At 47.4% G+C, this 20,560-nt stretch overlaps 1 protein-coding gene across 1 annotated transcript in view; it reads left to right on the plus strand.

Annotated features, from left to right (window-relative positions):
- Positions 1–975: 975 nt before the first annotated feature.
- Positions 976–20,560, plus strand: part of LOC119375056 (uncharacterized) — a 90,678-nt gene continuing 71,093 nt past the window's right edge. Inside the window, exons 1-6 of the mRNA XM_049411137.1 lie at positions 976–1,030; positions 1,769–1,912; positions 5,842–5,914; positions 7,605–7,713; positions 8,810–8,972; positions 12,355–12,430. Coding sequence (XP_049267094.1) covers positions 976–1,030; positions 1,769–1,912; positions 5,842–5,914; positions 7,605–7,713; positions 8,810–8,972; positions 12,355–12,430 — 620 coding nt within the window. The remainder of the gene's footprint in view (positions 1,031–1,768; positions 1,913–5,841; positions 5,915–7,604; positions 7,714–8,809; positions 8,973–12,354; positions 12,431–20,560) is intronic.

The following is a 20,560-nucleotide window of genomic DNA, read 5'->3' on the forward strand; positions in this document are numbered from 1 at the left end:
AGTAAAGTGCCCCAGTGCCTATCAGCAGTGGTTGTACTAACAGACTGCCTCTCTGTCTGTTCTGCCCTAAGTGCACCTAATTTATCGAGTACCTTACAGACGTTCTATTCGCTGATTCCCAGGCATGTACGGCTGGTTCGATTGGTGTGGGTACCAGGCCATAGAGGGCTAGCACTCAATGAATACGCGGATGCACTGGCAATATCATCCCATGATGGCCCTATTTTGTCTGTATTGCCCACGTCAGCGTATGTCACAGCAGCGAGATTTGAAAAGCGAACCACGGCCAATACTTTCGATAAATCTCCTTTGTTTTTATCAGATTTCCCACAGCTAAAGTTTCTTTGGAAGAGCAGGTGGTGTTCATCTAGGAAGGAAGAAATACTAATTACAAGGCTACGCTGTCGAGTCCCACAACTAAACTTTTACCTTCACAGGTCGGGTCTGGCTCAGTCACCGTTATGCCTCCACTGTAATGAGAGGGAATCTCTGGAGCACTTCTTTTTGACGTGCCGAAGATTTAAAACACAAAGAAAAATATTACTAGAAGAACCCCTGCGGAAGTTGGGCTTGAATTTGTCACTTCCGGTTATTCTTTCATTTGGGGCAACCATATTTGGTTTTAGCCACAGGAGCGTTTTCAACGCTGTCTCTAATTTTTTACGAGAATCCAAAAGAATTGAATGTTGAGTGTAGCTGAATTCAGTTGTCTTATAAGCAACTGTATATAGTTATTTTTTTTATTGTTCTTGATGTTGTTTCCATATAGGAGTTTTTTTTTCTCTTCTTTAAATTTTGCGAGTTTATATGTAAAGGCTAAACATTTTCCTTCTCTAAGTGAATTAGTTTCCTAAGCGAGGCACCGTCCGCTTCATGGCCTATCCCCCGCAGTGGGTTGAGCCAAAGAACTGAGGAACCAACCAACCAACCAACCAACCAGGCCCAGAGGACAACAACAACAACAACAACACCGTCATGGTTGCCCAGAAACCAATTATCCTTCTTCTTGTATGCACTCTCGTTTGCCAAGGTAAGTGGACCACCCGTTTGTCGCATCCGCCAAGACCAAGGGACGCAGACACCACAAACGCTGGCCCCACACCAGCTTTTGTGGTGTCTATATTTCTTGGGTTTGCATTTTGATGAATTCTGCACCCATGTCACGCGAGCCAGAAATCCGGCAACCAACTACACAGGCTGTCTAACAGCAGCGCACTCAATGCACTGTTGACGCAGTTCAACCGTGTGGACGTGTGAGGGGTGTCAGCGCCGTCGCGGTTCGGAGCGTTGTCGACGTCGCCGTGATGTCCCTCTTTTGTGGGCGTAAGCACCACTCTCGTTCCGCGTAGTTGGTTCGGTGACGGACCCCCATGACAACGAACGCGTCCTCCCTTCCGCGGCTGGAATGAGCATTGGGCGCAATGCGTACAACCAGCAACAACAGCGTTCATTCAAAGTCGTATTGAGGCTCTTAATTTAGGGATTCTTTAGCATGCATTCAAAGCACGATTCACGAGATTTCTTGCATTCATCGGTATGACGATCAGTCACCCTGATCTAGCCCACGACCTCGATCGTGCTCAACGGCGCAACGCTATAGCAACCGAGCTACCACGACGAGTAACTACTAACTGCTAGGATACTACTTTGGTAAACTCTTACACGTTAACAGGAACAGGCAAGCAGAGTCTTCGTTGTTGCAGGGAATTTTTTTTCTTCAGCTTCCAGCTGCGTTTTCATCCTCGTCCCTTCGTGCGTACGCCTGCAGGAGCCGCAGCCAGTGCGAAGCCGCTGGATGTGTGGTACCTGGGCAGCCTGTACTCCGACTTGCACGGCATCCGAGGGAAGGTCTACGCGGCCTCTGAAGAAACGCTGGTGCTTAGGGACTTCAGCTACGACGGTCGAGCGTCAGGTACGTGCTGCAGGGCATCAATCCGTCGCGTTGTCGCAATCAGGGGCGTAGCCAGAAATATTTTTCGGGGGGGGGGGGTTCAACCATACTTTATGTATGTTCGTGCGTGCGTTTGTATGTGTGCATGTATATATACGCAAGCAAAATTGAAAAATTTCGGAGGGGGGGGGGTTTGAACCCCCCAACCCCCCCCCCCCCCCTTGGCTACGCCCTTGGTCGCAGTATACTTGAATACCGCTTTCACGTCTAAGCCACCCACCCGATATGCACGCTGGGATATTCAGACTAGGCCTAAACATCGTTAGTGCGCCGCTGAATTTAGCGATGCGCTTATGGTAGGGTAACGCACACTAAAATCCCCCGCACCTCCCCGAAGGGGATCGTGAGGAAATGCGAATGCATTTGGGTGCACCCGATGAGTGTGCGATGAATTAATGAAGAGAGACGAGAGTGTGCACGTAGAGGCGTAATGCTCGAGTTGCATTGTGTTACACTTCGTCCTAGTGGTATCGTTGCCGCGAGAGATTCTACTTCACCGACTTCCATCGCTATCAAGACACCAAAGCGCTCGCTCCCTGCATGATATATATAGGTCCGAGCGTGGAGAGGAGGAGCGCCCGAGCTCTCTCTCCGCCGAGCGAGCTCCGCGATGCGAGCGCCCTCACCGGGTACACTCCTCCTCTCCCTTGCCCTCCGCTGCTCCGCGATGCGAGCGCCATCACACGCCCGCGCGCTCCTCCTCTCCCTTACCCTCCGCCGCTCACCACCTGCTCCGGTTGCTAGGCGCGGCGCAGCTGTTGCTAGGGGCGAGGAGGAGCGCGTGCGGAGAGATCTGTGCGCACGCCGGCCAGGGACGCAGGACAACCCCCGACTAAGAAATGCATTCGCATTTAAAAGAACACACAGGACACAATTTAACAGGACGAGCGCAGGATGAGCACAGGACTCGCGCTCGTCCTGTTTAACAGTGTCATGTGTGCTCTTTGTAGTGCGTTTTATCCTACCATAAGGATATCGCTAAGATATAATGAACCAACTATAGCCCCATTCATCACATTAGCGCCGCTGAACATTGAAGGAAATAAAGAAGGAAATTTATTCAACGTTTTGCGCGCTTAGTCATTGGTTGTTGCTGTCTGCCTGAAGTAGCGTTTTATCATCCACAGCCTCCCACCATCCATACCAGGCAGTCACATTCTTGCATGGATGAGCTGCAGAGTAGATGATCTGGAAAGTTGACTAAAGCATCTTCGCTGCACAGCCACGTGGCGGGCACAGCGATATTTAGAGGCAAATGTGCCACCGCAGCCGTGATTCGAGATTACAGCGGTGATACACGTAACTGAGTACATTTCACTAACGTACTGGGATTGTCCGGAAAGTAGTTGGACTGAGTTTTTCCCGCGAAAACGTGGTGAAGGAGGGGTGTGTTACTGGGTGATGGGGGGTCTTAGCTACCAGCGCACCAGTCGCTAGTCGTCTCGTAGCGTTCACGGAGTGTATACACCGAGTTTAATGTGAACCCCTTTCATGGTGCCTTGTCATCTCGACAATGCATCGTTTATTAGAGCAGCGTTGCGCGGTGAAGTGCTGCGTCTAACTGGGTAAAACTGCGAGTGAGACCCATGACATGATCAAGAATGCTTATGGCACAGTGATGCCATGGGTCGATCAAGTGTTTCTGAGTGGAACAAATGGTTTCGGGATGGAAGAGAGCAATTTGAAGACGAGAAGCGGTCAGGACGCCCTACAAGGGCAAAGGTCACGACAATGCGCTCAGCCACACCTTTGCTGTCATGGACTTCCTGACCAAACATGGCTCCACAAAGCTTCCCTTATAGGCCAGATGTCGCTAATTCAAACTTCTTCCTCTTCCCCCGACTGAAAAGGGTCATCAAGGGCGGCACCTTGGCTCGGTCCAGGACATTGAAGAGGTCGTAACTAGGAAGCTGAAGAGCATTCCAGTTTCTACGTTCCACGCAGCCTTCAGTGATTGACAAAGTCGCTGGAAACGCTATGTTGATGCAGAACGGGCATATTTTGAAAACTATTAAGTCGATGTGCCTAAATTGTTAATAATTTCTTGCTAAAAAATTCAGTCCTACCACTTTCTAGACAAACCCTGTAGCTCTTTATTATAGATCGCCCTGCGGCACCATGATCTCAACGAACCGGCGTTGAAACGTGAAAGTTAACCGATTTCTTGCCACTTAATATTACTCCAAATTCCGACCAAGTTTTATTCTTTCTACTTCCTGCGCAATAGGCTCGCTCCTCCTGCTTACGCTGCCACCCGCAAAGTTACTGTCACGAGCGATAGCAGACGACGCTCGGTTTGTGTCTCGCGCTTTCGCGCGAAGAAAACGAAGAAGATCGACGCCGAGCTCGCGCGCGCTCGGGCAGCTTCGAGGAATAAAGAAAAGGGCCTGGCAGTCCCTTCCTGGTCTCCAATGTGTTCGGTCGTCTTTCTTACGCCGCCTCGGAACCCATAGGCACCCGTCACTGACCAGAGGGCGCGATGGAGCTCTTATCGAACGCCTGAGTGTTGAGGGCACCAGCCGCCAGGGATACCAAGAAAATGAAACGCTCGCTGGACACATCGACGCGCTCAAGTGTCTCCCTTCTGGGCGCCTCTTTCAACGAACGCTTCCTACGTGCGTTCGTAATCACCTCAGGGATGTTGCCACCGCCTTCAATGCAGCACAAACGCGTTTAGAACGCGCTCTTTTCAGGCTGTGCCAAGGCAGCAGAAACGCTACAAACGCGTTTCAAACTCACTGCATTGAGGCGATGGCAAGTCACGTTCAAGTCAAGGAGCGTTTCTGAACATAGAGGATGCGGAGGATAGACACTCGATTTTGCTGCGTCCACTCGCTAGGCTGTGTTTTCTGGCGCTACCATCGTATCTCGGAAACTGCATTGCAGGGTGCCTATAGATTCCGACGGCCACAACGGCACGTCACAGTTACTATGCATAGTACACATAACATCATTTAGAACTAACAGACAAGAAGGCCAAGGGAAGTATAGGGGATACTAATAGTAGTAATTGGGATGTAAATGTGAAAAAAGTGAAGTGGACGAACAGATAACTTGCCGCCGGCAGCAACAGAACCTGCGACCTTCGAATGACGCGTCCGATGCTCTACCACTGAGCTACGACAGCGGTCATCTTCCCGTCCAATTTATGGGGTGTATATGTGCATTTAAACCCAGGAATGTTAGTCAGCGCCGCTAGTAGCCATGACGGCGGGTGTGAAACACGTACTCTCCACACGCAAACCACATTGTCTCCTGCTCGGTTGGCATGGTGTACGAGCTCCCGCTCAGTTGCGGTACGGTTTACATCGGCCAAACCGGCCGGTGTATAAACGACGGAGTTTAGGGAGCATGCACTTTCCCTAAAAAACGAACTTTCAGCGCATTTACCTCTGCACTGCGGTTCCTACAAGTGTGAGCCTGGGTTTTCCGCTGTATCTGTTCTCGGTAAGAGTAATGATACCCTAGCACGCGAAGTCATGGAAGCGTACTACATTAAAAAGAAGGATGAAATGTGTGTAAGTGACACATCTGTTGTTCTGCGTGGCGGCGCGTTTAGTTTCTTTCAATATTTTCTAGATTAAATGATTCTTGTCATTCTCCTTATCTGGTGTGTTTTAACGAGCGTGTGAGGCGATGTGCTTTGCGCATCGTTGCTACGGCTGTATATGTCGCTGTTTTCCTGAGAATAAACCTAGTAGCGAGTGACGGCCTTTTCTCTTCTGTCTTGAATCCTTCTTTGGTGGCACGCGTCTTTTATGTAATTCATTAAGCATGCGCCAACTATCCCATAAACAAGTTTTACTAAAACAAGTGCACAACGACCACGCTGCAAGTGACCTCCCTATTTTTCACCGATTGTCAGCGTTTAACTCTTGTCCCTATTTCAGGAGCCCACTTCTCCGTCGGCAGAGGAGTCTCTCCCGACGGAAACGACATCATCGTGACAGATGACACGGGCGGGTAAACACCTGTGTACCATACTATGCGTTAAGTGCTCGTGTTTTGCAACTTCCGATGATGCTTCTACCGTACTGATGATCCATCCAAAATGCTTAAGCACTGAACTCCAACACGTTTAAATACTGCTTAAACACTTTTGCACAACGGAGGAAATTTTTTATTGAAAATGGTGGCGTGTAGCCATTTTCGCCTTTTCTACTCGTGCTTATACTTTCATACCTCTACCACTTGTTCAAATGCGTGCACAGATCACACGCCGTCAAAGTTCGTACAGCACTGCTTTTGTGTAGACAACCTGCAACTTTATAAATGAACAGAGACGGAACTTATATTTACGTTTTATTTTCCATTTCGGCACTGTATTTACATCTCTCCCGGCGCTTCTGCACGTTCCCTGTTGTTGTATACTTTTATATTTACGTTTCTCGTAATGATTTGGTGTTGCCGTTTCAGCAACGCATGAATTTATTCATGACTATGTATTGTTGCCTTTTCTGTCTATGCTAGCTTTTAGTTACATAGGTTTCTATTTGCACTAGCCCTTAACTTTCGGAAGGGTTGGGACACACTCTATGTTTATATAAATGATGTGTGATTTGCATGTACAAGTCGGCTTTGCATATGTCTACTCTGCTGTTTTTCAAACCAAAAAAATACAGGAACAGGCCTCCTCAAGACTTCTATCGAATTCAGCATTACTATCAGCCTTATGTCGGCTCACGTTTATACTCACGCCCACTCACACACAATTAAGCGGGCTAGCGTTCATACGCCAGCTCACTAGTTGTTGGTCAGAGGGATGAGTTAGGGGGGTGGGGGGATAACTAGCGCTGTTATCAGCACGTGCCCTTTGGACTCGCTATGGGACGGGCGTTTGTCGTTGGCTTTGAGAAAGAGGAGCGGGAATTAAAGGAGCGCCAACGCGCACAGAAGCGCGAATGAGCGCGAAAACGACGTAAAGGCCGCTGCCGCAGAACTTGCACTCGCTGGCGTCGCTGGCTTCCGTCTTCACAGTAGTGGAAGAGCTCTGATATATATATATTTTTGACAGCGGGGCTGTTTAAGCTCGAGCTTGGTCCGTCAGGTGTTCGCAGAAAAACCTTGCAATGCCATGACGTCACCATGCGTCGCCTAGCAACGCGTCGGAGGAAGGAAAGGAGGAGAGGAGAAGTAGAGAGGAGGAGAAGAAACGAATGAAACGAAATAAAATTCCTTGGTGAGGGGGAATCCGAAACTATGGGTACCCATGGTCTGAAGGCGAGCGATCGTAACTCGGCTATCCAGGCACGTTAGCAGAACAAACATTTACGTGGACAATATGATTTTGTTGCTATTGGCGAGAGGACGAGAAAAAGATAGAGAGAAAGAGAGAAACAAAAACAGAGACAGAGAAGAAACGGATAGAAAGAGGCAGAAAGAATAGTATAGCGAGAGGTGGGAATGGGAAGTGGGGGTGAGGAGGAGTTATGCGAGGGTAAGGAGGAGGGAAAGGAGAAGGGAAAGGCTACCGGCTTCCCTGTTTCCACAGTCTTCGAACCGCCAGCGCGTAGCTGCCCCGATTTCTTTTGTCTTCTACAACTTCTGTAAGGGAAAGCGTTGAATAAGAAGAATTCGAATTTGAGTACTTCGAAACTGTCACTGACGTGTCCTTTCTCAATAATTGAGTTCCTCTCTCTCTCTCTTTTGTTAGCTACAAGGCACTCAAGGCATACCGAAACCAGACGCTGGTGCTCAAGTTGACGCCTGGTAAGAAGATTACCGACTTCAACTGGTTCAGCGTGTACGACAGAAAAGCAAAGGTAAAGCAAGCGACTCTGCTGCAGCAGCGTCGCGACGAAATGCCTTCCAGAACGGCAGTATAAACGCGCACGGCTGAATAATATAAACTGCCGCAGTGGTGGAGCAGGAATGCAGAAGCTGTTATATAACCTACCGCGGTAAGCTTCGTTTGCGTGACGCACCTGAGGCATAATTCAGTTTCTTTTTTCTGTTCTGTACTATTCCGTTGTCTGCACCATTATGACTTGTCGAGGGCTTGACACTGTACAAGCTCGGAAGGTTCGGGGTTTAAGTACTTTAGAGACAGTGTTCGAGACCATACATGGTCAGAATGTCCAGGGTTTGAGTGCCGATACGTTTGATATAAGTCTTGGGTTCGAGTCGTTATTCACTTTATACCATTCTGTGTCCCATGAATTTTCTGTGGAGCTCCATATATTCCTGGAATTTCATAATTATTATGATTTTAAAAAATTTTAAGGACCACTCTAATGTGATCATCCACATTAGCAATACTCTAGCTTTCCAATGCCACGAATTCTTCAGTTATCATAATTACAGACTGCTATACGTTCCCCATGTAGTTTCCATGGTGCCTCGTGCACTGCTATGAGAAATCTTTCTATTGTTTTATCTTTACTTCTTAAGGACCATCGTATAAAGTTACCAATCCACATTTGCCATGTTCTAACGTTCCATTGCCATATTATCGAATACGCTTCCAACTATACGAACCAGTACACTGTGGACACGATTTCTCCGCGGGTTTGTAAAAGGTAAAAACAGCGCGATGGAGACGCAACGCAAGCGAATGAACGCACAGGGCGAGCACTGACTAACGTTGTTAGTCAGCGCGAAGGAGACGTTACACAAGTGAAGGAACACACAGAACGAGCACTGACTAACGCTGTTAGTCAGCGCTCGTTCTGTGTGTTCCTTTGCTTGTATTGCGTCTTCTTCGCGCTGTGTTTACCTTTTACAATGTGTGACCAGCTAGCCCAACGATCCACACTTCCCGCGGGTGCTTTCGAAAGAATGCGCATTCAAAAACGTTTTCGTTCTCGCACTGTTTCATTAATTGTTTGGTTCTAAATCCTTCGCATATTTCCGACGTAGAAGAGCTTTGCTCACGTTGAAATTCCGGCCAACCTGCACCTGCCGATGGCGAGGACGGTGGTAACGCACCTGGTTGGCGACCACGCGAATGCAAGCGCCATCGTCATCGAGGACAAGAACACGTTGCTGGTGCAGAACTTCTACTTCGACGGCTCGGTACCAGGTACGGTGGCTTCGTAGCCATGAGTCAGGGAGTCCCATCGACGCCACCGTCTTGCGGAGTTTCGGAATAACTTACTTATTAGCAGAGTGTAACGTTAGGCGAGTTGGTGCATGGCTTAACGAAATGTTTGTGTTGCAATTGAGAGTGATCGAGGATCCCTATCCTGTCTTCTCTCGTCTTTCTTCCTCATTCTCAGTTGCGCCGCGAATATCCCGTTTAACTTACCTCTTACTTTTACTGTGAACACCTTTGGGTCTTCCTGACAGGGGCTTCATGCTGCTGGGTGCTGCTGTTGTCAACCGAAGGTTCACTATAAACAAAAATCAGTTTGTGACCGAAGCACCGAAGGCAATAGAAACAAATTGTAATGTTATACGAAGTAAGGCTGGCAGTTAACTCCTTTCTGACTCGACCTGACTTAACTCAACAAAAGGCTGGCGTAAGGTAAAGCGGCCTTCGTGCTGTGAGAACAGCGCAAAATACGGGACAGTGAAACACACAGGACATGGCGTTGGGTCTTGTGTGTTTCACTGTCCCGTATTTTGCGCTGTCCTGCCGTAATGTCCGTGAACCAACTAACCCACATAAGAACCCCTCATTCTGTCTATCACTTCAACGCAAACACGCACAAAGGCGTGAGGCGTATGCTGATACCTGTCAACACAGTGCGTGCGCGACCGTGCCCAGCGTTTCAATGTACGTACTTTCCGCTAGAGCCACTCATCACCTTCCCCCACCCCACCCTCTGGGACACTCGGCTTCCTTTAGCGCTACGAAAGACGACCATGGCGGAGCCACGATTGTTGGCCGCCTTCGCGCGCTTTCACTCGCACATCGAACACACGACGCACGAGGCGATGTTATGGCAACTTGGACTTTATACGGAGCCTCATGGCGACGGCAAAAGTACGCCTGCAATGTCCATGTAATTGATATCGCAATAACAAATGCGGAAAATTCAGCGCGTTAATTCACACCCTAATTCTGTTAAGAAAAGAAGATTACTTTTAAGAGCTCGCTTTTTTTCTTTGTTAGACACAATATTAATGAGAACTGTCATGTCACTGTTATGTTATGTCACTTCAGGTGGCCAAGGGAAATTTTATGTCACTTCAGGCGGCCAAGGGAGTTCCTGATGTGCATTTGCGGTATTACGTTCACGTGCGGTTTCTACTTCCGTTTCTTTCTGATCACATCCGGCATGTGCGTCATCTCCGGTTTTTCTTCCCGGTCCGTGCTTAATTCACGGCCTACATTTCTTAACACTTCACTTTCGTTGAATGGCTATAGCTAAGGATAGAGGAGGCACTGGCAGTACCGTAGAATTTCACAAGTGTGCTGTAATAGCAGTAGCGTAGCCAGGAATATTTTCCGGAAGAGGGGGGGGGGGGGCGAGGGTCCAATCACTCTTTATGCGTGTTCATGAGTGCGATTGTATGTGTGCACGTATATATACACATGCAAAATTGGAAAATTTCGGGGAGCTTCGGACCCGCCTCCCCCGAGCCCCCTCCCATTGGCTACGCCATCATTGTGTGCATCAGTCTGTCTTGAAATATTCAAACGAAGCTTGTATGGCCTCGTAAGTATCGTTGGCATTGTAGGTGTGACAGCAAAAAAAAAAAAAAAAAGTGCTGGCGAGCGCAAAGAAATGCGTCTCTCGAAGGTGAGCCGGTCACAATTGTGTATTCCTATGCGCCGTTTTCCAATGACAAATGCTCTCTCGATCGCGAGCTCGTCGGCGATAAGCCGTTTCTGACACGGCGATCTGATCTTTTATCGAGGTGACCTGTCATTTCAAGTTGCAACATTTCATTCTGGCCTGGGTATGAACGCATGACCATCGCTGTTGCTTGTAGCAACTGAAGTGTGGCGCTGCTAAGCACATGGACGTAGAGTTACTGTATATGCTACCTTTAGGTATTAGAGTTACTGTATATACAGTAACTCTACATGGACGTAAAGTCCCTGGATATTTTTGGGAAAGTACCGTCTTTCTTTTGACCGAGCCGCCACGCCGAGCACCCTCCTCTCCCGCCTTCCACCTCCCCGCTTCACGGGTCGTCGCCTGGGCAACGCGCGCGTTATCTGCGTGACATAGCATTCTTGATAGGAAAGTGGCGCGAGCCGGGTTATAGGGCCGGCGCCCGCACGGTGGCCGTTTGGGAGATGATATAGATAAGGTTTGGACCATAGAGTTTCCTAAAATGACCTACCCTCGTATTCTAGAACGTCCCTTCACTCAACGCTCCACCTTGACTTGAGAAAGTCGATGGGAGCGCCGTTTCTAGGCGGAACAAATCACTGCATATCAGCGATTATCTGCAGCGATTCTTGAGAAGCGCGGCGTCATTTTCGGTCGAACAGCGGCGCTGCGCTCGACTTGTTCAAGTGAAGGACGAAGTTCGAGTCGAGGAGCGTTTGTGAATACGGGGGCTAGAGGGAACTCTGGCGCTGCGATCGTTCAGCCACCATGGGAATGATGGGTAGTACACGGATTTGCCTAGTCTTCGTGCTTGTGGGCTTCGAACGCACTTGTGGCTTTGTTTATTACTATGTTTTGGTTTTCTTTCGGATAAAAGAATGGATCGTTGTGAACTTCGTGACCAGATTTGAATCGGTGAGCCTAAAGAAGTTAAAGTGGTGAAGTGAAACTGCTGATTTTTGCTGAACTTTGTTTTGCGACAAAGCGGATGCAGGCGACGCGGAAGCCAAACGGAGCCGAAAGAACGAAGTTTAGACAAATCCGTGTACTACCCATGATTCCCATGCTGGCTGAAGCGCGATGCATTGCAGCTCCCATAGACACTAGCGCCAGAGTTCCCTCTAGTAAGTATTGTAGGAAACTCTATGGTTTGGACACTTGGGAGAGGAGGGTTGGACACTTTGGAGAGGATATGGAGGAGAGTGTCGCCACTTTCTATATATTGAGGGACTTTACATGGACGACGGTCCAATTCCCGGCACGGAGGAAGGAAGCAGTTTGGAGGGAGCGTTGCGCGATGTGATAGAAGGAAAGAAAAGTGGTACATCAGGCATGCACACGTCTATAGTCGGATAGAACTTTAGAAGTACGCGTCATTTTCTCCTCAAAGGCGGATGCACGCAAGCCTGCACCAATGGGCGCGCACTCCAGACTGACGTCACGAGCCGGACGGCCGGTGACTCCGCCTTCGGAGAACATTGCCGAGTGCATGAGCGGGGCTATTTATTTAGTCGCGGGGTCGATTGGCTGCCGCGCTTCGGTCATCTGGGCGGGCATTTCCGGACTTCTTAAGTTGTATCCGACTATATAGCTTCGCTTGCCCCCATTTTCCCGATAAGGGCTCCTAAAATTTTCTTTAACCTTGTTTTTTTTTTCTTTTTTTGTCGCTGCACGCAGGCACGTACTTCCTAGTAGGAAAGGGTAGCGAGCCAGGATCCTCGAAAGGAATGAAACTCCCGGATGAAAAAGGAAGGTGAGTTTTAGAGGCTGTAGATTGAGTGTAGATAATAGATTGCTAGGTGGTAGCGTGAACCGAAGCAGGCAATGCGGGAGCTCTCAATCTATGTGTAAAATGTTGAAGGCCGCACTGCTGCACGGCTGCATAACGGTGCTGTTACCCCGATTATTGTACGACAAAAAAAAAAAGCGCTTTCCTGGTGTACAGCCGCGGCCACGTCTGTGTAGAGCGCGCGAGCAGCCGGTTGGATGGATGGATGGATGCTATGAGCGTCCCCTTTATAACGGGGCGGTGACATGTCTGCCGCCATGCTCGAAGAAAAAAGGAAAAAACTTCCTTGTTTCATGCTGGCCTAATACCTTACCTACATTGATTAAATCTATGTTATTATACCAAAAAAATTATAAATTCACGGTCTATCTCTCTGCCTCTTAAGGCCGGTTTTTGCTCTGCGGGCGACACCTTGAGGTAGTTTCGGGCTCTGACGTGGTCAGCCTGACTACTAACTAGGCCGTGCATGCTCCTTACACACCACGTCAGAGTCCGAAACAGCCTCTAGGTGTCACCCCGCAGAGCAAAAACCGGCTGCTCGCGCGCTCTACACAGAAGTGCACTCTTAAAAAAAAGAGAGTCAAAAGGGAGTCACGTCTGCTTGACTCTCTTTGTGGCAGCCGATGACCACCTTTTTTTCTAAGGGGAGTCACAATGCTCTGGTCGACGCTCCTGAATGAAATAGATGACTCCCTTGCTCCAAGGGAGTCGGTGATGGTTCTGCATATACAGGGTGGGTTTTTTTTAAAAAAGAAAGCTTCACTGGCTGCGACCAAGATACAGTTCGCTGCTTTGGCTTGTGGTATACCGAAAAATTTTGGTTGAGAATATATAACATGGATTCGTAAAATGTGGAATTACGCACGTATTGTGTTATGGCTTCAGTTACGATATTGCTGAAACGGCGCTTCGAAAACGTCTACAAGTAAACAGGGTTCTTAAAAAATCTTGCCCCCAAGCGAAACATTCAGAGTTATGACAACGTTTAACAATGGCAGCGCTGACAAATTTGCGAATCTTCGCACGTTTGCAAGCGAGGTTTGTAGATTCCTACGACAGCATGTATGGCAGAAAACATACATTTATTAGTGAAATGGACGTGCATGGTGTTGAACGCACTGGCGATCGGGAACACATCTAACTCGACGGCCGTAAAAACATGTGCCGCAAAGCTGGCATGATAACCGCGCAGACCGGTTATCAAGGCGACGCTTTACCGCGTCTCCTAAAGAGCGACAATACTACCAGAATTATAGCTCGCGTGGTCATCATTTCTGCCCGCCACAGCTAAACTATATCTTCACGATAATCCGCGCGGGCCACCAAATCGCTCAGCAAACGTTGAGCACAGCTAGGCACGCACACACGGCCTCACCGCACTCTCCCTAGCCCCTAGAGCAGGGGATGCACGTTCACCTGCGCCCCCTCCCACCGTACAGCCCTTACAGACACACACAGGGCACGCTTCGCCTCCTCCACCCTGATATTATTCAATAGAGCTTTAACTATGCATGGATGTGTGTTCTATAGCACCAAAACAAAACCGAAACCATTTAGGCGTTCGTGGAGGCTACTTTAATCCAAAGCCGAAGCCATCAATACGAGACAGCCATTTTGGCGTCGTTAGACGGCATTGTTCGTGATCCGTCTCGTTGTGGTCGTTCTTTAGTCCGCCAGAATAATCTGTGTCGTCAGGCGTGATTGCAAGTGATTGTTTTGCGTGACTTTCTTCGTGCTATGCATTCGTGGCGTAGTATCGTATCGTCGGCTCACGCTTGCCGTGACTGGCTGAAGCAGTGTCACTCAGTGTTTGGGAAAAGCAGCCTCCGGACGGAGAAGTCCCTGCAGTAAGCTTCGTTTCGTCGTGAACTTGCCTGAGCAAGATGGCAGCGCATGACGGGTCCCAGTGGCACCGACAGACGAAGCCTGTGGACGACGCTCCTACGGTCGTTATAGATTTCAGGTGAGTTCTGCCGGCTTCTGCCTACAACTCTTTTATTCGCTTCACACGTAGCTTTGCCACTTGTCTTTCTGATGTTCCAGTTGCACGGATTTTGCTATCGTGTTTCAATGGCTTGGCAACGACGAAAACCGCACTGGACTATCCAGTAGCGGGTAAAACGGAGTGGTGCGCGCCAATATCGTGTTTCCTTATTCCATACATGCCAGAAAAACATGAAATTGCGAGTTGAAATCTCGGTTGCAAGTCGAGTGTGGTGACACGTAGAGCAACGTTGCACCGATATATATTTGAAGGGTAAGTAAGATCAGCTGATCAAAATCAATCTAATGCACCCGGCCCGAACATGCCTGATATCCAGATCATGATTTTGGCTCGTGAAACTCTAGAATTTAGTGTTTCTTTCCTTTGCTACCCAGACGTTGAAACACGTTTAATACGTATTTATTCGCTGCATATTCGAACTTCTCGCCGTGTTTGCTTGTATGTTTGTTTGTGTGTGTGTGTGTGTGTGTGTGTGTGCGTGCGTGCGTGCGTGCGTGCGTGCGTGCGCGCGCGCGCGTCCGTGCGTGCGTGCGTGCGTAACTGCTATAAAACTTTGATGCAATAGCTTTTGTAGCACGGTTTCATTTAATTGAAACAGTGGTGACTTGATCTTATGATGCTAAAAATTATCATGCAACAAAGGTAAATGTGAGTTCACTTCAAAGTTGTAGTTTTTTTTTTTTTTTTTTGTCCACAAACTGCATACGAGCATAACCTCATCCTCCTGTGATACTTGCTTTGTGTAATGTGGTGTGGTGCTAGTACCTAATAGTAAACACAACACCGGCTAGTAATAATGGCAGTAAACATACTGCTCAAACGCTGTGTTTCGTGGATATTGGATGCCTTTGTTATACCAGCCGTGGTTCAGTTCGTTATTATTTTCAACACAAAGATACAGTCTACAGTGATGTGGGCAGTGGACAAAAATCCTTTAAAATGGACTTGGAAGCGTTACGCTGCGAAGCCCAAGGACGCGGGTTCTATTCCTGACCCCGGCAGCTGCATTTAGAAGGGGGCGAGATACAGAAACTCCCATGCCCTCTGATTTGTGCACGTTGAAGAACTCCAGGTAGTTGAAATTAATCCGTGATCTCCCACTATGTAGCACCGCTTAATCGCATTGTGCTTTTCGCTCATAAATCTCTAGCAATTATTGCTTCGTCATTATACCTCGAAATACTCGCTGTATCCTATTTGAATTCTATTCGCCATACTCTGCAATGAATATTTAGCACTTTTTACAGCAGGGTACCTCATTTGACATTCTTTTACAATGCACCTTAATTGTCCCAATTTCGTGCCATAATCAGCTGTTGTTTTTAATATGTATATAAGTCACTTCAGCACTGTTCCTTTTTGTTTAGACCGGCTTCTCAGCACCTGCGATTGTTTAGGTTTGAGGTGATGTTTGTGGCTGGCACAGTTGGCCCGAGTTTGCTCCGCAACCCTCTATACTGGTCAAACGGAGCTGTCGTCAAAGCGGAGAGCTCTATGGCTGAGCAGAATTCGTCGCGAAGACCTGGACGAATCGGCGACGCACTACCGCGTTTGCGGGGCGCATTTCATCACAGGTGAGCGCGGCAGCAGCATAAAATGCATCACCTCGGCGTTATATTTTACGTACAGCACTGCAGGCGCGTACGTTCCATTTCAGGAAGACCAGCTTATTCGATGGACGAGGCCAATCCAGACTGGGCGCCGAGCCTCAATCTCGGCTACAAGTCCACAACGCACGCTAAAAGAAGCGCGAGCAACAGCCTACCTTTGAAACGACGACGATGTTGCCATCACGAAGAGTTTTCACCCTTGGTGGCTCCACGAGGCCGCTTGTGACATAATTGTGAGCCTCCAAGGATTTGTAGCTCTTAAGCTGCTCCCGCGTCACGAAACTTGTCCGTGAACAAGATAATCGTTGATATCCGCACGGTCTACGCTGGGATAGCAGCCAACGTCGTTCGTGAACTGATCATCGGAACCTATACTGGTCACGCGGCTGGTGGGTTGTCCTTCCAGACAAACGGAAAAAACGAGACCTTTGCCTGTTGCTATAGATCTGAAGAAAAAATGGCACATTAGGCCTTTAGAATAGCTGCACCTTCGTGCAGCTGTTCTGAAGCCAGGCACTAGAAGGGCACGCTCACAATGATGCAACAGAAAGAAGGCAGTGAAGGCAAGCCTAGTCTTGTCGTACATTCGCCATATTTCGTGTAGCCGTATACACATTTTGCCGTTTTCTTCGTTAAACTAATAATAACATTTGGCGTTTAACATCCCAAAACCACGATATGATTGAGAGACGCCGTAGTAGAGGGCTCTGGAAATTTCGACTACCTGGGGTTCTTTAACGTGCAGCTAAATCTAAGTACACGGGCCTCAAACATTTTCGCCTCCAACGAAAATGCAGCCGCCGAGGCCGGGACTCGATCCCGCGACCCACAGGTCTTCGTTAAAATACTGCTAGTCTAGTGGTTATGGTGCTCTACTGCTGACCCGCAGGTCGCGGGATCGAATCCTGGCCGCCGCGGCCGCATTTTCGATGGAGGCGAAAATGGTTTAGACCCGTGTGCTTAGATTTAGGTGCACGTTAAAGAACTCCAGGTGGTCGAAACTTCCGAAGCCCTCCACTACGGCGTCTCTCATAATCTTATTGTGGTTTTGGGACGTCAAACCCCAACAATTATTATTATTATTAAAATACTGCTGCCATGCTATACAGGGTGATTTTTTTTCAGACAGTACATATCTTTTATAAAAAAACTCTATGACAGTCACGCTCCAGTAGTACTCTAGTTCGAGGTGGAAATATTCTGCCGCAACAAAAAATGCGTTGACGGGACTAATTAACAAAAATCCGTTAACTAATTTTTATTTATTGACTTGAGGGCAGTTGTTTATATTAGAAATTTGTAGTGCGTGCCGCTTTATGGTATACCCATTTTTCAGAAATCATGAAAGTTTTACGTAACTCGAGATATTTATTGTGAAATTTTAAGGGCTAAATCAAAACTGATCGTGTCCGGCACACAGAAAACGCGGTTTTTCTGTTACGTCAGACCGGAGCTGCCCGCGACAAGGGAGTGACGAAATTTGAATGAAGGCGCGTCGTGGTCGTACCTTTTCGTGAAAACTGGCAAGTCATCTAACTTGCGTCAGCGGATCGCCTTACCTTTGCATGTGGCGTTTGGTGCTCATTTGTTTCTTTCGAGATGCGCGCATCCGAAACGGCAGTAATATCAACCTTTTCTTTCTATGTTTACAGATAAGTACCACACATCGCACCCAAATAATAAGCTGTTTACTTGTGTATTTCTGAATGCTTGCAGATTTTCCTGATCACATTCTGCTTCGGCCCACCTTCATTAAACTATCATCACCTTCTTTTCACGTGTAGCTCCAAGCTTACGTAACAGAGAAGCGACGTTTCCTGCACGTCAGGCGCTATCAGTTTCGATTTCGTCCTTGAAATTCAAGGATGAATATCACGAATTACGTGTAACTTTCGCGATTAAAAAAAATGTGTATGCCATAAATTGGCACGCGATACAACTTTCTAATATAAACAACTACCTCCAGGTCAGGAATTAAAAGTTAATTAATGAGTTTTTGTTAATTAATCTCTTCATTGCCATTTTAGTTGCAGCAAACTATTTCCTTCTTGACATAGAGTGTGTGCGCGAAAACATCTTGAGCGTGACTATTATACAATTTTGATAAGAAATATGCGTTCTCTAAAAAAACATCCTTCTAATTGTACGGAGGTCATGCAGCGGAAACAGTTGCAGCTGGCTAAGGGAGTAACAGACCCTCAAAGTACAGCAAAGTTAATGAGTATCCCTGGTTTTGTTCATTGCCATGACACTTCATGGAATCTGGTGTGTGAGCGCTGCCCTTGTCAGATTAAAAGGTGATCGATCTGTCTGTCATCATGTGTTTATTTTTGTGCACTTGACTATTTCAGGTTGCTTCAAGACTGCACATTGAAGCTCTACAGCTGCATTTGACCAGGAAGCCTCCTTGGAAACTTCGTGTCTCGAGGTAGTCAAGACGTGTCCAAGAATTCGGAATAGCCACGCTTAAGGTCTGGCCGTGAGTGGTCTCGAATCAGTGCAACCTGCTGTCCTTTTCACCAGAATGCCACCTGACCCTGACATGGTCTGGGAACACGACACTGCCAAGCTCATGCACGCAAGCTGTGTCACCTATTGGGGTCCTGTATCTCAGATGACTACATGAGAATCCTGTACTACATGAGAACTACACATGTTGCATGTTTTGCGCTGTATGCCACATAAAATATGTAATGGATGTCGCAAAGAAGTGCTTGATGGCTGGCCATTGATTCCTATTCATAAAAACTGACTGCTGGCTATGCTAATGTTTATGCCAGGTCTAGTATATTGCCGCATTTGACAGTAATGAACGATGTTAGAGAAACTATTGCTTTTCATATCTCACTCATTCTGACAGTAGTGTGTCTCGCTGTATTTCTGGACGGTGTTTCTGTATTTCAGTTCTGTACAGAACTCTCCATACCACCGCTAAATATATATATTTATATATATCATACCTTATATATATAAGGTACTTGACACACGACGTACGTTTTAGCATTAGCATAGTGCTAAAACGTACGTCGTGTGTCAAATGCCTTCCTACAGTATCAGGACCTTCGTGATCTTTCTGTAGCTCTTATATTTAAGGGTCATTCCATGCCAAGTGTCCCAGACGTGGCGCTTGCACATCGCAGCTTTTGCTGATAAAATTTGTGCCTTTTTCCTGTGCCACATGGAGCATTGTGGCAAAACATTCTTGCTCGAAAAAATTTTTGACGGTCCTGGCACTCCCTCGAATTTCGCTTCTATTTATTAAACTGTACCTAATAGAAAAATGTGTATAAAATCTACTTTTGTGTGTTGAGCTTCTAAACTGCGCTTGCGCTATCGCAGAGGTTCTGTTTAGTTGTCCCATTCATTATTTCCGAATTTTTGTGTTTCACTACCAGCTACGTAGCTTCAAAAACTACAAAAATCTTCAAAGTTCGTGAATTTTTCTTGAGACATCTGGAACTCACCCTAACCAATATTAATAATAGCCTGATTTCCAGGAAAGTGTATTTTAGTACAGAAATGTTTAGGGGTAAAATAGACTTAAGATCTTTCCGAAAAAAAATTGTGAAATTAGAGAAAATGTACGATTTGTTGCATGTTTGACCATATTTTTCATACTGATGCGGTCAAAGTAAAAATCCTCTTCATGCGGCGTTTGATAAAAGACTTCATTGTTAAGTAATGAAAAAAGTCTTATCAAATCATTTTTTTCTTTTAAGGAAGAAAATAATTTTTGAATTTGGCCCTCCGAACGCGTAGTGCATTTCATTTTGTTGCCACTTCGCCGCAAAGCACGTGGTAGCCCTTGCAGCTGACACTCGTCACAGGCAACGGCCAGATGCGAGATGTATGTCAGTGGCTCGTGAGTGGTCGAAAGTCTTGTCACGTTGATGTCAGGGCGACGAGTAATGAATTCGCGTTACAATGTGAGCTTGCTTGGCGGGCCCAATGGGAAGTATGGACGCCCGAGAGCAGCCTATGGCGTCGTTGGCACATTGTGCTAGAGGCCGTCTGTACAACATGTATACCCTGAGAAAGAAGTGTGTACAGTGTGCATTATTTCTTTCAGTATGTGTATGCTAGTTGTGCAGACGTCCCTCTAGGACATTGTGCCAACGACTCCACATGCTGCTCTCGGGCGTCCATATTTCCCATTGGGCCCGCCTAGCAAATGCTCATTGTAACGCAAATTCATTATTCGTCGCCCTGACAGCGCGACAAGACTTTCGACCACTCACGAGCCGCTGACATACATCTCGCATCTGGCCGCTGCCTGTGACGAGTGTCAGCTGTAAGGGCGACCACGTGCTTTGCGGCGAAGTGGCAGCAAAATGAAATGCACTGCGCGATCGGAGGGCCAAATTCAAAAATTATTTTCTTCCTTAAAACAAAAAAAATGATTTGATTAGACTTTCTTCGTTACTTAACGATGAAGTCTTCTATCAAACGCCACATGACGAGGATTTTTACTTTGACCGC

This window comes from Rhipicephalus sanguineus, chromosome 11, assembly GCF_013339695.2.
Source record: "Rhipicephalus sanguineus isolate Rsan-2018 chromosome 11, BIME_Rsan_1.4, whole genome shotgun sequence".
NCBI lineage: Eukaryota > Metazoa > Arthropoda > Arachnida > Ixodida > Ixodidae > Rhipicephalus > Rhipicephalus sanguineus.